At 36.8% G+C, this 15,354-nt stretch overlaps 1 protein-coding gene across 2 annotated transcripts; it reads right to left on the minus strand.

Annotated features, from left to right (window-relative positions):
• Positions 1 to 2,595: 2,595 nt before the first annotated feature.
• CA1 (carbonic anhydrase 1) lies at positions 2,596 to 13,310 on the minus strand. Of its 2 annotated transcripts, XR_014144273.1 has the most exons (8): positions 13,203 to 13,310; positions 12,332 to 12,529; positions 10,293 to 10,411; positions 8,304 to 8,399; positions 6,113 to 6,175; positions 5,105 to 5,260; positions 3,179 to 3,356; positions 2,596 to 2,693 (listed from the first exon to the last, which is right to left on the minus strand). XR_014144273.1 is itself a non-coding variant. In XM_081816205.1 (7 exons), exons 1-7 carry the CDS (start codon positions 13,237 to 13,239, stop codon positions 3,240 to 3,242), a joined length of 786 nt encoding a protein of 261 aa, XP_081672331.1. In that variant the 5' UTR covers positions 13,240 to 13,310; the 3' UTR covers positions 2,706 to 3,239. The 2 variants fall into 2 exon arrangements, 1 of the variants encoding a protein (XP_081672331.1); XM_081816205.1 differs by lacking the exon at positions 2,596 to 2,693 and having other exon boundaries at positions 2,706 to 3,356.
• Between the last annotated feature and the right edge of the window lie 2,044 nt (positions 13,311 to 15,354).

The following is a 15,354-nucleotide window of genomic DNA, read 5'->3' on the forward strand; positions in this document are numbered from 1 at the left end:
TAATCATCAAGATTATGCTCACAAAATAAGTATTTCCGTATGTGTTCATTGTCTTAGATGCAAAGAATGTTGATGACTTTCAGAGTGATTTGGGGTCATTATTAATCTGATGAGATAGTCTTCAACTGAATTTTTTTCTCTGCTGTTTTTACTCTCATTTGTAAGCTTTTGTTAGTTTACTCACTAATAAATGAAACAATTCACTAACGTTTGAATTCTCTCTCTTTTTTATTGTTTTATATCTCTTCTGCAATGGGACCTCTACCAACTCAATATTTATAAAAGAGAAAAACAACAAAAAGATAATTCATGAGCTATACTATATATACATCATTCCATCTAAAAACCTGATATAAAGAATGACATAGAAAAGCAAAAATAATTGTTAAATTAGGAAGCAATTTCGAGAGACCTGGAGTCCCACTGTAGTTCAACTTTTTTGTTGTTGTTTAGAGCCAGAATCCTATCTGTGGTCTAAGATTGACTTTGTGATGGGGAAAGGAGCGAAGGGTTGAGTTTCTAAGCACTTTAAAACTCCATGCTAAATTTTGATTATATCTAATTATTTACATTTTCAGGGGAGGTAGAAAGAAGCCTTATTGCTTTACTTACATATTCATAGGAATCTGTGACCACAAAATGGTGAAGGAGCACTGCATATAGAGTAACCAGAGTTATAAGAAATAGAAATTTCCTCTTCTGAGGCATGTAAAAAAATTAAATTTAAAGAAGATGTTTATTTTCTTTCCTTTCGTTTTCCCTAATTCTGCCTTTGATGAATTTAAGGTTCTTAGAGTTATTTTCTAAAACATACAGAAATGAACGATTTAGAAAATGCCTTGGACTCACAAATCAGCAAAAGAATGCCATAAATGTTCAGCACGATATTTCTGAAAGCAAGGGTAGGAGTGATGGGGCTGCATAAGACAGAAAATGGTAGGGAGTAGAAGCACCTTTCTACCTTTGAGCCTGTTGCTGGGCCTTTCAGCTGCCATTGTCATTCTGGATGATTGGAAGAAGGTCAGCGGCCAAACATCATGGAAAAATCACAAAATCCTTGCAGGATGTTCAAATCATTTACCTAAGTTGGCAAGGGAATAGGGCACACAGCAGGAGGGTGAGTCAAAGAAACATATGAGTTGCTTCCTCAGATGATCCAATGCCTTGTCCACATATCTTCTCTCAGCAGCTGCTTTTATCGGCTACTTCAGAGAAATGTGGAAAGCCTCCATAATGCACCTCGTGAGTTCTGCCAAATAAATGAAATTCTGGCAGAAGCAGTAGGGGAAACATGCTCCCCAGTTGGCATTCAGCTTAGGGATAAAGTTTGATGGTCATCATATATCTTCTGTCACTTCTTTGCCTTCTCCATAGCAAGACTTAGAGATTTATGTTTAAGTTCTTAAGTTCAAGAATCCATTTTAACCTAAAAAATACATGGGTCATTAAGTTAAGTATTTTTCAGGGCTCTATTGTGAAATTTGTTTTTTTAAATTGCTCAATTTTTTTCCGGAAAATATTTTCAAAAACTGTGTGTCCTGAGCAGATATATTTTGTAGATACCTTTCTGCAAAAAATTTTTTATACCTTTTTTACCTTAAGCAGATATATGTTTCAAATTAAACTCATATCCCTCTTTTTTTGGCTCTCATGATGACTTTTGATAACTTTAGAATTAAAACCCTTTCAATGTGACTCATGTGAAATGAGAGGATCATAGGACAGGTGTAACTGTTTCAGGCTTTCTTAATATCTGGCAAATATATAGTAATATACACAGATTACTTTTGCAAAGAAAGTATTTTCTATTTATACAATGCTTATGGGAGCAGAGTGCAAGTATTATTTGGATCTATTACATTTTAATAAATAGGATTCTTTAAATTCTGGGCTCCAGATCAAAAATTCAAACGAAGTCTTTTAGTATGGTTTTAACACAACCTTTATACAAAGGCTCCTTCAAGAGCAATGAAAAATCTGCTTGATCTGTCTTTTTAAACTATGTTTATGTTTATTTAGAAGTTTTGACTGATTCTGTAACATTAGACAACACTAAGACATTGGAATGGGTACAGGCTTTGGTCTCTAATATGATTTCTTATATTTAGTCATGGAGAAGGAAACTAAAGTAAATCACAAGACTACATACTAGACACAAGATTTAAATTCTGGATGTAGACATGGCTTCAGAAAGAACTGACTTCAAGTTAAGGGCACGTTTGACTAAAAGATTATATGATTTTTTATATGATTCTAAGTCCAAATGACTCCATCATTTTTATAAACCATTCATGGGTGAATTTTCTTCAAAAATTTTGAATTACAGAGTCTCTATTCAAGCTATCTAATTATAACAAGGGGGGGGGAACCATTGGCTTTGCTAATGGGAGGAGGAAAAGTGGAAGCAATAACCAGAAGCAACATCTTCCCATATAAAAGATACCATTTTTATCACAGAGAACACAAATGATAGCAATGTTGGGCCAGGATGATAATATTAAATACAGTTGTCGGGCGCCTGGGTGGCTCAGTTGGTTAAGCGACTGTCTTCGCTCAGGTCATGATCCTGGAGTCCCGGGATCGAGTCCCGCATCGGGCTCCCTGCTCAGCAGGGGGTCTGCTTCTCCCTTTGCCCTCTTCCTTCTCGTGCTCTCTGTCTCTCATTCTCTCTCTCTCAAATAAATAAATAAAATCTTAAAAATAAATAAATAAATACAATTGTCATCTTAGCTGTATATTTGCCTTCAAGAGTAAGAAAATGAATTTCGCAATGTCTCATCTCAAGCTGCTCTTAGGTTATTACATTTGAGGCAAAATAATATTGCTAATAAGGCACTTAAGATTTTTGAATGTACATGGGCCAGAAATGATTTAATATTTTTTTTAAAAAAAGTACATAATAGACAAGAAAGGGATAAAGTTATTTTACTGGTTCAACTAAACTGAATAAAATGGAAACAGACACAAATCCCTAAGAAATTATTCAGTATACTTTAATCGCAATTATAAAGAATTCCACAAAATAAATTGAATTTAAGCACAGGTTTTACAAGCTTATGGATTATTATTTGAGTTAAGCATTAAGAATAAAAATCAAAACTTCGCTCTATAGATTGAATTTGCAGCTACACTGCCTTGCTAGGATTGACATAAATGTGCTTCTTAAAAATTGTTTTACTGGATTATGTCCGAAGCAGGGCAGTGTTCCTGGAGGAAGGAGAAGTTCCTTCCTGGTCCCATCAGAATGAAGCTCTCACTATTCTGCCATTCAGAGGCTGGGGTGGCCGGTTGTTGTGCTGAATGGGGACAGCTTTGTCACCTTCAACAGTCGACAGAAGGCTTCGGAACTGTGCCAGCTGGGAGGGAGGATGAAATATTTAAAGAATCAAAGGCTATTAAAGTTGCACAAAACACTTTATTTCCAGTATTGTTAATGCACTGATATTTAGAAAACTAAGTTGCTGATTGCAACAGTCTTACCAATGGGAAGGGAGGAAGTAAAAAAATCCCATCACATTTATTTGAACTAGGTATTTGGTTTAGATTATTAATGATGGGCTGGATTAGAACGCCAACCTTCTCAGAAGGTCAACTGGGCTACCTTGGGTGAGTGACATGCTGCTTGTTGCCTCAGTTTCCATACAGTAAAATTACAGTAACATTGACTATATTCACTGTGTTGTGCCTTTTATCCCTGTGACTTATTCATTCCATAACTGTACCTCCCACTACCCTTCATCTAGCATGCCCATCCCCCCACCCCTTCCCATCTGGCAACCGTCATTTTTTTCTCAGCATTTATGTCTTATTCTACTAAAAATCTAGCCTATTTGGAGGGACTTAAGCTATGGCCGAAAGCTTATTTTGGGAAGCCACAATGTGTGATAATTTATCAGCTCTCAGAATAATCACTTTCCCACTCCAAAATATATTCCTACCTTTTACTGAAAACGCCTCCCACCTTACAAAAAAACCCTGTCACTTAATGTAGACATTTTTAAGAGTTCCACAAACCCATCATCTGGCCTATAAAACTATGGAGATGTGAAAAAAAAAGTCACTGACTCCACCAAAAGTGAAAATAATGATTGCACCTGAAAAAAATTGGTGTGCCCTCAGTATTTCAATACTAAGTATAGATTTAATATGGTAAAATTTTATATGGATAATGTAGTATGAAGCAGACTCCTTAAATAGCTGATAGGAAAAATATTAAACACTATCAGCTATTTACATTGGGTTGTGAAGATTAAATGGGTTAGTACATATAAGTTCTCAGAATGGTACTCAGCATGTAGCATATGCTCAGTAAGCGTCTGTTACCAGTAGGCTACGTACATTGCCTGTCTTATAGATTTGTTATGAGAATTGGCTGACAAAACCTATGTAAGGCACCTAATAAAGGGAGTTGCTCAATCAATGGTAGTTATTATTATCATAATTATAAACAATAATTAAAGACATATCTTGTTGGATAGCTAATAACTAAAGCTTCAAAAAGAACAAAAAATCTTTGTCAACTCTCAGGGTATCTCAGTTGCGAACCATACTTCCCCAAAGTCTTAGTAGAACTTCAGTGACAATCTTTTCTTTGTTTCTGAAATTTTAGGAAGACACAACACGGTTGGATTTTTCCTTAATAAGGTGGAAAAGATAGCAAGAGTTCAGAATCTCATAGTTTTTTTTCTATATAAAGTAAAAAGCAGTATTATAATACACATTTCTTTTTGATTATTCAATAGACCTATGTCAGAAATAAATCTTTTTCAGTAGGAATGGAAAACAAACTCCTTAAAAATCTATTTGAGGGCGCCTGGGTGGCTCAGTTGGTTAAGCGACTGCCTTCGGCTCAGGTCATGATCCTGGAGTCCCTGGATCGAGTCCCGCATCGGGCTCCCTGCTCGGCAGGGAGCCTGCTTCTCCCTCTGACCCTCTCCCCTCTCATGTGCTCTCTCTCTCTCATTCTCTCTGTCTCAAATAAATAAATAAAATCTTTAAAAAAAAATCTATTTGAAATCGTAACGTCCCCCATTAATACTATGAATTGACATGATATTACTGCTTTGCACTCCCAATTCCCACTCTTTCATCTTTGATACTCTACCTGTTCTGGGCTGATACTGATGGGGTCCTTACAGATGATCCAGGTTACACTCTCATAAAGGGGAGGATGAGTCAGAGAGCCAGAGTAGGTCCAGTAATCCAGGGATGAAGGAAGGAGAGTAGATGGGTCAAAATTTGTGAATGGGGCTCGTTTGTTCTGTAATATATCATTATACCATGATTTAAAATACTGATGTCATATACATATATGACATCTATGTTATATTATCTTGGCATATATATTGTCTTGATATTTTAGCTGAGAATTTAATTAACTTTTCTACTATATAGTATACACTGGTGTGTTTGTAGATAAAGACAATAAAGGTAACAGAAGACTGAAAATTTGCTACCCTCACATTTTGGCCAAATAATTTTCTTCCTTCCTCATTTGGTGGAATATAAGCAAAGGTTAAAAAATTTTTAAATAATCTATCCTCTCTAAAAGATATTTCACTTCCAGAATAAAACCTTTATTGTTTCTTTAGGAATGAGGCCAGATACTGTTCCAGTGGCAAAACTATTATTGACATGCTTATTAGTTACGTTTTAGCCTTCTTTTATTTACTCACGTTCTTTTTGGATTGTTTATGAGTGGCATATTAATGGTACCTCAAAATAAGACCCTTAACTCCTGCATTTTTGTACTACTAAAGAAACAGAGGTAATTTTCTTTGTGAAATGGAAAAAAAATCACATTTTAGTTGGATATACTTTTTAAAGAAAATTTGAATGGCTATGGAACCTGTTCTTCTCTAGGCTAGTTCTTCTCATGCTGCTGAAGTAGGAAAAAAAAAAAACTGAGAAAAAGAAAAGAACAAAACAAAACAAATACCTGAGTCAGAGACTTTCTCAGAAGCAAGCAATATCTAAATACTACCTTGATTTTCAAATTGGTAGCTTTTGCTCTAGCCTTCCTACTCCCCACTTCAAATACATAATTAAATGATTTCAGTAGTTCTGTGGACTCTTGTTCTCTGACTGAAACCAATGTCTTAAGGCTACTGACCTTGGTTTTAACTGCCTTTAGGGCATCAAGTACTTTCTGCAGTCTTGGGTTGGCCTGATCAATCTGGAGATTAAAAACAATAAAACGTGAGTTAGAAATTGTTATAAAGTCAAACTATGTTTAGCTATTTTTTTTCAATTAAAAACAGTAAACTGAAGGAAGGTAAGGTATGTTCTCTCTGCTTTAGGAGAGGGAATTTTGGTGGGCATATGTCCTGGTGGGCGCTTGTCCTCTATAAATTGTTCCTAATGGGTAACCACTGTCAACCTAAAAACAAGAAACCAGCTCAAGAGGCAAAGCGTTTATTTGAGATCAAAGAATTGCAATTCGGGGTACACAGATTGGGGTAGAAACCCAAACAGCATTCTAATTACAGGACATAGACTCAGGGTTTTTATAGAAGAAAAGGAAGATTACATAAGTGGTTTTTTAGAAGAGTTCATTGGTGCTGACAAGCAGGAAGGGATTCCTACTTTACTGATGGGTCAGGTGAAGTGGTCACTATGCAGAAGTTCACTTTTATCAGATCTCTCAAATATGATACTCTTGTTCTTGCTGACTTCTCGGAATGTTGGTGGTTTGGCCCAGTTCAAAGGTTCCAAAAGCAGGGTGTGCAAGGCAGTTCCCCCAAAATGGCTACTATGGCTCCATTTTAAAATGGTTCTGTGTGTGTCATTTTTCTCAGCACAGAGAAAGTGGCAAACAAAAAGCTCGGCTTTAATTTAATATGGGCAAGGTGCTCAAGGACATACAAGTCAAAATCCAAGAACGTAGCAAACTTGTGACATAAAATACAACCTTTTACTTTTGGCCTGTTTTATTAGTTATAATTGGTACAGTGTATGGTGTGTTGTAAGTGTTCAATAAAGGTTAACTAGAATTACTATAATTCCAAAAGTTAGGGACCTGAGTGTGATATTTATAATAAGAAACATGTTTATGACACAGAGCTCCTGGAACCCTTGGACTTTCCTAAGTGAAGATGACGACAAGGGTGTCTTTTGTTATGTTAATTAGGGGACTTTTGGACTGAATCTAAGAATGAGGGTTGGTTGCCTGGAGAACCAACCATGTGGTTAGAGGGTTGGAACTTTCAGTTCTACCTTCAGACCTCTGGGGACAGGAGAGGAGACAGGGGCTAGAGCTTGAATCAATGGCCAATGGCTGATGATTTAATCAATCATGTGTAAATAATGAAGTCTCCATAAAAACCCAAAAGGACTGGGTATAGAGAGTTTCCAGATTGGTGGATTCAGGGAGATACAGGGAAAACAGTGTGTCTCCACAGGGCAAGGAAGTTCTTTGCCTTTCCCCATACCTTGCCCTATGCATCTTTTCCATCTGTCTAGCCCTGAGTTATATCCTTGGTTAATTAACTGGTAAGTAGAATGTTTCTCTGGGTTCTGTGAGCTGTGCTAGCAAATTAATCAAACCTCTTCAAACCCAAGGAAGAGGTCAGGGGAACCTCTGATTTAGAGTTAGTCAGGCAGAAGCCCAGCTAACAACCTGGGCTTGAGACTGACATCTGAAGTAGGGTGGGGAATTGTAATCTTGCAAGTCTGAACCCTTAGCCTGTGGAACCTGATGCTATCTCTGCATAAACAGTGTCAGAATTGAGGTGAATTCCTGGACACCCTGCTTGTGTTTAAGAGTTGCTTGTTAGAGGTGGGGGGGGCGGGTCACTGCACATTGGAATTTTGTGGGTAGAACCCAAAAGACGCAAGTATACCCAATTTAATAATAACTTCCCTACAGAACTTTTCAGGGACACTCATAGAGGATTTAAGCAACATCTGCCATTATAAACATTAACTGAACTTTTTTCATGGAACAACAATCTTCTTAATATTTTTCCCTGATGATACATTAAATTGATAAATTCCTGAACCTATGAAGTAGGAAGTTTAGAGGAAAAGCAATTTGGAAGATCTGGAAAATAGAAATTCCCTCCCCCTCCAACACCTTCCCATTCTATCCCTACCTGAAACTTAATTCTCTCTTAAAAAGGGAAAAGCCTAGAGAAAACAGCAGCAAAGTACTAGGGAACTGTTTGCTCACCTGTAGCCATTAGTAGAATGGAAAATTTTCAAAAAGAAAGACTCAAATATCTTTTTGCCTTATTTTATACTATTTTGCTGTTTGATTGGTAAGAAGTAGTGCTAGCCCAGCTCTGTAACTCTCTGTAACTCACCTTCATCAAAACACCGATAATTGCCAAACCATCAGCCTGTGGGACAGCTTCAGCAAAGCTGGAGTACTTCGCAGAATTCCAGTGAACCAGGTGAAGCTGAAAATGATAATGTGGTCAATTAGTTATTTATACCATTGTGAAGACAAAAAGCTATATGTTAACTTGTTAATATTAGAAGATGTATCTTGGCTTAGGTAACATTTATATGAACCTTTATCCAGTGGATAAGAAAGACTATGTTCTCACTCTTAAGAAGGATTATGTACATTGGGTAGAGCAGGCCATTTGCAATTTCCACGGAACCAGTGAGTAAAATTTCTTTTCCCAAAATATCACAACTATTTAATATTACTCCTTTTTAAAAATTGCTTTGGTATGAAAAGATCAGGAATTCCAACTAACTAGTTTTCAACAAAACTGAAATAACTTCTGTCAGGTGAGGTCCTTTTTAGTAACTTTATAGGAAGGGGTTCCTGGACAGTCTAGGAGTCTTGGCCAAGAACACATTTTCTCAAGCACGTCTAGGCATCTGTCAAATCACTATGTCTAGCCTAATCTCCCTATGGAACTCTAGATCTGAATATCCAATATGTATGTAAGTCATCTTGATATCTTCTTGATATCCCCACATGGATGTCTCACAGGTATCTCAAACTAATATGGCCAAAGTACAACTCTTGATTTCCTCCTTGCCAAACCTGTTTTATTTTCCCATCTTTGGAAAAGGTACCACCATCTACCTAATTGCTCAATCAAAAAGTACAATAGTTATCATTAATTTCTTACTTTCCCCACTTATCAACAGCCATCTCTCAGCATATGTCATAGATTATACCTCCTTACTTGGTTCACAACTTCAAGTCTTTGCATTAGTTGCTGATTTTCTTTGGAATGTCCTTCCCCATAATCTGTCAATGGCAGCCTTTTGTCTTGAATTAGGGCTGAACACAAATGCCACTACAGAAAGAATACTTTTCTGACCTCTAATGTAAAGTGATCATCTGGTCAATCACATCACTTTAAAGTAATTAATTCTCTACATACCACTTACTTAATCTCTTTTGCTTGCTCTCTCTCACTTTTCCTTCTCTCTCTTCCTCCTCCCTTCGCCCCAGCTCCTGCTCTCCCCCCAATCCTCCTCCTGTCCTCAATTGCATGTTGAATTTTGTGGCTAAGTGCCTCTCATCTCTAGCCTGGATTGTATTTATTTTTCTTAAATTAGATGAGGAGATCACTGACTTAGATTTCTTAGATGCAACAAGATCTGCCTCTAAAAAAATAGTATTAATTTAGGCTCCCAGCCCATTTGACTTTAGTCTACTTTCAATTTTTTGAGGGAGAAATGGGAAGAAACATTTAATGGGTTTCTGTAGTATTAAAAGTTATTAGCCAAGCTTTACAATGTAACATAAAGCTGATTATATTTGTGTAAAATTCCTAAATCTTCTATTAAAATAAAAAATGCACATACCCTGTAACCTAGCAGTCCCTCTTATAAAAACATCTGCCCCACTTATGTGCTTTCACTAGTGCATAAGGTGTATGTACAGATGTACTTGTTGAAGAACATTTTGGTAAAAGTAAAAAACCAATGGAACAAAAAGCAAAGGGCATTGTAATTGTCCATCAGTGGGGGCCAGTTAAATAAATTCTGATATATTCATACATTGAAATAAAATTAAAAGAATGAGAATTAAAAGAATGAGGTAGAATTGATGTTAAGGTAACAGTTTTTGAGCCGTTTTGAAGACAAAGATGATTCTTGGGCTCAAGAGCTCAACTCCAAGTTGCCTTTTTCACATGAAAAATTTCCTTCTATTATCCCACTTGGTATGTATGTGTTTGATTTTAATGGGGCCTGGGAGTTCCTTATAGGGATGAGAATGCTCATTCCTTTGGAGCCATTATAAGGGTGACTTATGTAATAAAGCAGCTGCTTCTGAAAATAATTCTCAGTGTAATTATCTCTCGCTTACTGAGTTACATTACCTCTGCAGAATATTTGACTCCATCCACTGTGTGTTCAGAACCATAGTCATTTGTGCTGCCCCAGTGAAAATGGAACTGATAGAGCCTATAGCTTTCAGAAAGAGGACCACCTTTCAGCACTAGAAGAAAAAAGGAACTACTATTAGTTTTATGATCGTAAGCTCCTGCTTATCTTTGCATTTAACATAAGTCAACACTAAATTGGATTCAGTAGAACTGAAAACAAACACTAGTGCCAAAGTTTTTTTCTTGTTGGATTTCCGCCCCCACATCCATGATGATGGTATTCATTGTATGGTGTGTCTCTGACCACTGCACTGAGTTATATACAGTTCTTAGCACATGACCTGTAATTTTATCCTTTTTTTTTTTTTTAAAGATTTTATTTATTTATTTGAGACAGAGAGAATGAGAGAGAGCATGAGAGGGAGGAGGGTCAGAGGGAGAAGCAGACTCCCTGCCGAGCAGGGAGCCCGATGCGGGACTCGATCCCGGGACTCCAGGATCATGACCTGAGCCGAAGGCAGTCGCTTAACCAACTGAGCCACCCAGGCGCCCTATCCTTTTCTTTTTTTAAGTGGACTCCATGTCCACTGTGGAGCCCAACATGGGGCTTGAACTCACAACCCTGAGATCAAGACCTGAGCCAAAATCAAGAGTCAAATGCTTAACCGACTGTGCCACCCAGGAGCCCCTAATTTTACCTTTTTCTGCTGCCAAGGAAGTATATCGGAAGGTGAGTGAATTATAGATTTATAGGGCTTTCCTTGAATCTGCTTTAATGTGCAAGTTTATTCATTCATTCTTTCAACAAAGACTATATAGACAGTATGCATTAAGATCTTCAGTAATTTATTTTGAGTAACAAATTACACATCACATACTTTGTAACTAGTCAAGACACAATGAGTATCTTGACACCTTTGTTGAGAATGCCTGTCCAGGGACCAAGAGAAAGTGTCAGGGGGGCAGTGGGGTCACTTTAAAAATTTTAACATTGAATGACTATGTCATTTCCAAGAGTCTATGTAATCATATGATTAACTAAACACACATAATACCAGATCTAATCTAGTATTAACAATGGACATAGCCCCAAAGTGCCGAAAATTTAGGCTCAGAACCTTGTAGCAAAGTCCCAAAACAAGTTTTGCCTTTTGTCAGTAGAGCTATCTTTGAAATTGTCATTTAATAAATTATTTAAGAAACATTTATGAAAATCTTACCATGTAGCAGGAAATGTGGCTAAGTTCTGGGGTATGAAGAATTCAGTCACTACAGTCTAGTAGGGGAGGGGGAGATAGATAAGTATACTTATGCACAGAAAAAATCTTCCAAGATTTATGTAAGACTCATTTTCTTACTGGTACCCAAGTACTTTACAATGATAGAGTCATTTTTCTGGACACAAAAAATGTATTCTTCACTCCATTTCTCTTTCCCACTGTGTACCTCCATCCTCATTCCAATTAGAAAATATTTGCCTTTTCAGTTTCTATATTCACTATGATGGCTCATTAGACCTTCTTGGAAAAAATACTGTTTATTCAGAGAGTGTGAAGTGAGTATACAGATATTAGAGGGACGCCTGGGTGGCTCAGTCGGTTAAACGTCTGCCCTTGGCTCAGGTCATGATCCCAGAGTCCTGGGATTGAGTCCTGCATGGGGCTCCTTGCTCAGCGGGGAGTCTGCTTCTCCCTCTGCCTGCCACTCCCCCTGCTTGTGCTCTCTCTCTCTGGTAAATAAATAAATTAATTAAATATTTTTTAAAAAAGATATTAGAGACCAGAAGAGATAGGATGGCGTCATGGATGAGAAGGGTTGAAAAAAGACGGAGCTGGGGGTTCCAAAAATCATCTTTACCACATGGGGACTTTCTAGAAGTCCAAGATGCTTCACCAGATTGCAGCAAATTTATACACGTGCACTACACATGTGCACAAAAGACTGAGGATGGCATTTGTGTCTCTTAAAGTCCTATTGTTTAAATATTCCTAGTAGAGTCAAAGAAAATAAATCCAAAGGGTCTTTTGGCTCACCTGATCGGTTATCATTGTCCTCATAGTTTACATGGAAAGAATGCCCCACGTTGATAATTTCTTTGGCTGTGGCTGGATCATAGGAGACACTGATAGGTTTAAGAGAACTGTCATGTTTCGTTTCACTGGTTTTAATATCAATGGGAGATTGCTTATTTCCATTTGCAATGGGGTACAGCTTGCCCCATTGTTCAGGACCTACCAAGGCAAACACATGCATACAATCAAAACTTCATCAAATGTTTGACTCCCAGTTTTAGGAGTATAACCATCTCTTTGCTTACTAAACTATGATTTATTTAGGTATCTTAAATGGTATTCTGTTTAACTTAATGAAAATTCAGCATTTGAGAATGCACCTTTTCTATACTATCCTATAAAATAATATATTTGTCAACACAACTATAAATATTTTCTATTAGTACTAGATTTCTTATATATAACATATATATGTTATATACAAATATATATGTACGTATATACATATGTTATATACTACAGATATATATATTAGTACCCTCTCTATATATTATATACTACATATATATCTACATATATATTTTAGTACTCTCTCTCTCTCTCTATATATATATAGAAACCCACATATATATATAGAGAGAGAGAGAGAGAGAGATTGAGAAAGAGGAAGAGACAGAGAACACATTTTGTAGACAACTGTATCCCAAAGGACAAGTGCTAAGAGTACATGCAAAGTTATTATGATTATTCAAGTCAGGCAATTCAAACCATTAACCTATGACTGTATAGGTACTCTATTTTGTTTCATTTATTTTTTAAATGCTCAATACCCCTTTTATTGGAAAAGGCAATGAGCTATTATTTTGGTCTACATGAGCAAAAGAACTCTTACCGTTTTTGTCATCATATCCCCAGTTGGAACTTGCCATGATCTTCTACTTAGTTTTCTTTTCTACAAAGATAATACCTGGAATAACTGACTGCAAGCCAGCATGCAGTAAACAACAGAAACCGCCACTTGTGGGTTTTTATAGGAACTTCTCTGCCTTTAATAGGCCACTATTTCATCATCTCTGCCTATCAGGATGTATAGATAAGTAAAAAAAGCCCACAAAGGTCAGTTCAGTTCCAATTGTTTTATTTTCTTATATTGTAAGAGAGAAATATCAAAATTGTAGGTTTTATAAAGCCAAGCCCTGTTTCTCTCATGTTAGTAGATGATAGGGCTGAATATTATCGTATATAAGTCTTTGGGTTTCCTGAATTTAAAATGGATTTGTGCACTTGATATTTCCAATGTTACCCTTGCTGGAACTTAAGCAATACTACCAACAGTATTTTAGTAAAGAGAATAATTCGTATGTTTACAGGATGATTGTAACTAGTATCATAATGTTAATTTAAAATCAGATAAACTAATTCTTTGTAATGTATGTTATCCATAAGTACATTTCATAGACACACAGAGTGAGAATAAAGTCCTTCATTTTAGAGCAATATTGGAATTCATAAGTGGAGACAGTTTTATTAATATTGAAATTGAATAGAGCCCAATATTTATTTTACACATCAAGTTCAGCTCTACTGGAATAGAAACCTTTCTTTTGTATACTTCTTCATGACTTTTAAAGCAATTTCACGACCACCACACACACAAAAATCCTATCGAGTAAGAATTATCATTTTGTAGTTGAGAGATATTGAGGGACTTCTCCACAACTAGTAAGAAGTCAAGAAGCCGAGACTTCATCAGGACCTTGTCCAGTTGCTTTCTTCACTATACCCACCGTGCGAGCTATGAGCTGGGTGATCCCCTAATTCTCCTCTTACACCTACAATTCTCTTAAGCCCAATTTAAGCCTGAACCAAGGTGAGAATTGCCACCTGGTGAGTGATGAGAAGATCTATCAGGCTTTCCATGTAAGCAAAGAAAACCAACCAGGATGTGTCTGACTCTGGCTAGGTCCACATATCCAAGGCTCTAAACACGCTCAAAGAAAATACAAGCAGAAAAATGTGCTTCCATACTACTGCTTTTTCATACCACGGTAGTCATCGTCTCCTTCCACGTTCTACAGTAGTCTGGGGTGCCTGGGCTCTCTGAAGGACAGGGAAGATTAGGTGCAATTTTTAGCAAGGCTGACTAGAGACACAATGTTTGTCCCTTTTTGGCTAATAATGGCCAACTGCCCCAGATACAGAGTGGACTATGGCTCATGAACTTTGTGGGGAGAGGTCCAAGCTTCCATTCTACGCTCTGGTAGGCAGAAGGAACTATTACTTAAAGGGAACTTTTTTTTAAGGTACCATTTATTGACGGCCCAGTATGTCTCAAATGCTGTGCTGAAAACTTTACATGTATTAATTCATTTAATTCCCACAATAACCAAATTAGGCATTAAAATCTGTATTCTGCATAAGAAGAAGGCTTTATACAGGTGAAGACACCTCCTAAGGTTACAAAGCTTGTAACTGGCTGCTTATATCCCATAAGCCTAGAGTTTAAATCTAGACCTAACTCCAGAGCTTATCCTCTTTCTTTACCGTCCACTGTCAATAAATGCCCAATGACCTTCACTTGATTCTATTTTCTGGAGGATTGGATTAGTTGATCTGTTCTGGTCTGGCTCAAGATGACCATTAGCCAGACTTGATTGTTGGGCTTACTTCATTCCAGGCTTAGAGTCTCAGTTTAGCCAAAAGCTCATGGAGTAGAAGGTACACTTTGCTTCGCACTTGCTTCCTAATATTTGCTATTTTGCTAAAGATAACTAAAAACAGAACTACTATATTGATCAACATATTTGAAAAACATATTTGAAAAAGACGACGTCTTTTCATTATATGTTTATGTGATGATTCATCACAAGAATATTTTAACATTCATATGGGATGGTAATTCATTTAAAGTTTTTGGCACAAAATTACTTTGAGCCCTAACTATTATGACCTTTTATTCCAATACCTACCTGGGTGTGTTTTTGTACAAGCAGAAAACTATATAGAGAAAGGATATAAAATCTAATGAATACCTATGGTTTGAG

Source organism: Leptonychotes weddellii, chromosome 4 (genome assembly GCF_054177405.1).
Source record: "Leptonychotes weddellii isolate Sample4059 chromosome 4, ASM5417740v2, whole genome shotgun sequence".
NCBI lineage: Eukaryota > Metazoa > Chordata > Mammalia > Carnivora > Phocidae > Leptonychotes > Leptonychotes weddellii.

What these genes read in the sequence shown, in the direction of transcription:
- CA1 (XM_081816205.1), bottom strand. Translation starts at nt 13,239, where the DNA reads ATGGCAAGTTCCAACTGGGGATATGATGACAAAAACG. An exon ending in GGACAATGATAACCGATCAG is followed by an intron (nt 10,412 to 12,331) that starts GTGAGCCAAAAG and finishes TTTTTCTTCTAG; the next exon opens with TGCTGAAAGGTGGTCCTCTT. An exon ending in TCAGTATCAGCCCAGAACAG is followed by an intron (nt 3,357 to 5,104) that starts GTAGAGTATCAA and finishes CCTCCCTCCCAG; the next exon opens with CTGGCACAGTTCCGAAGCCT.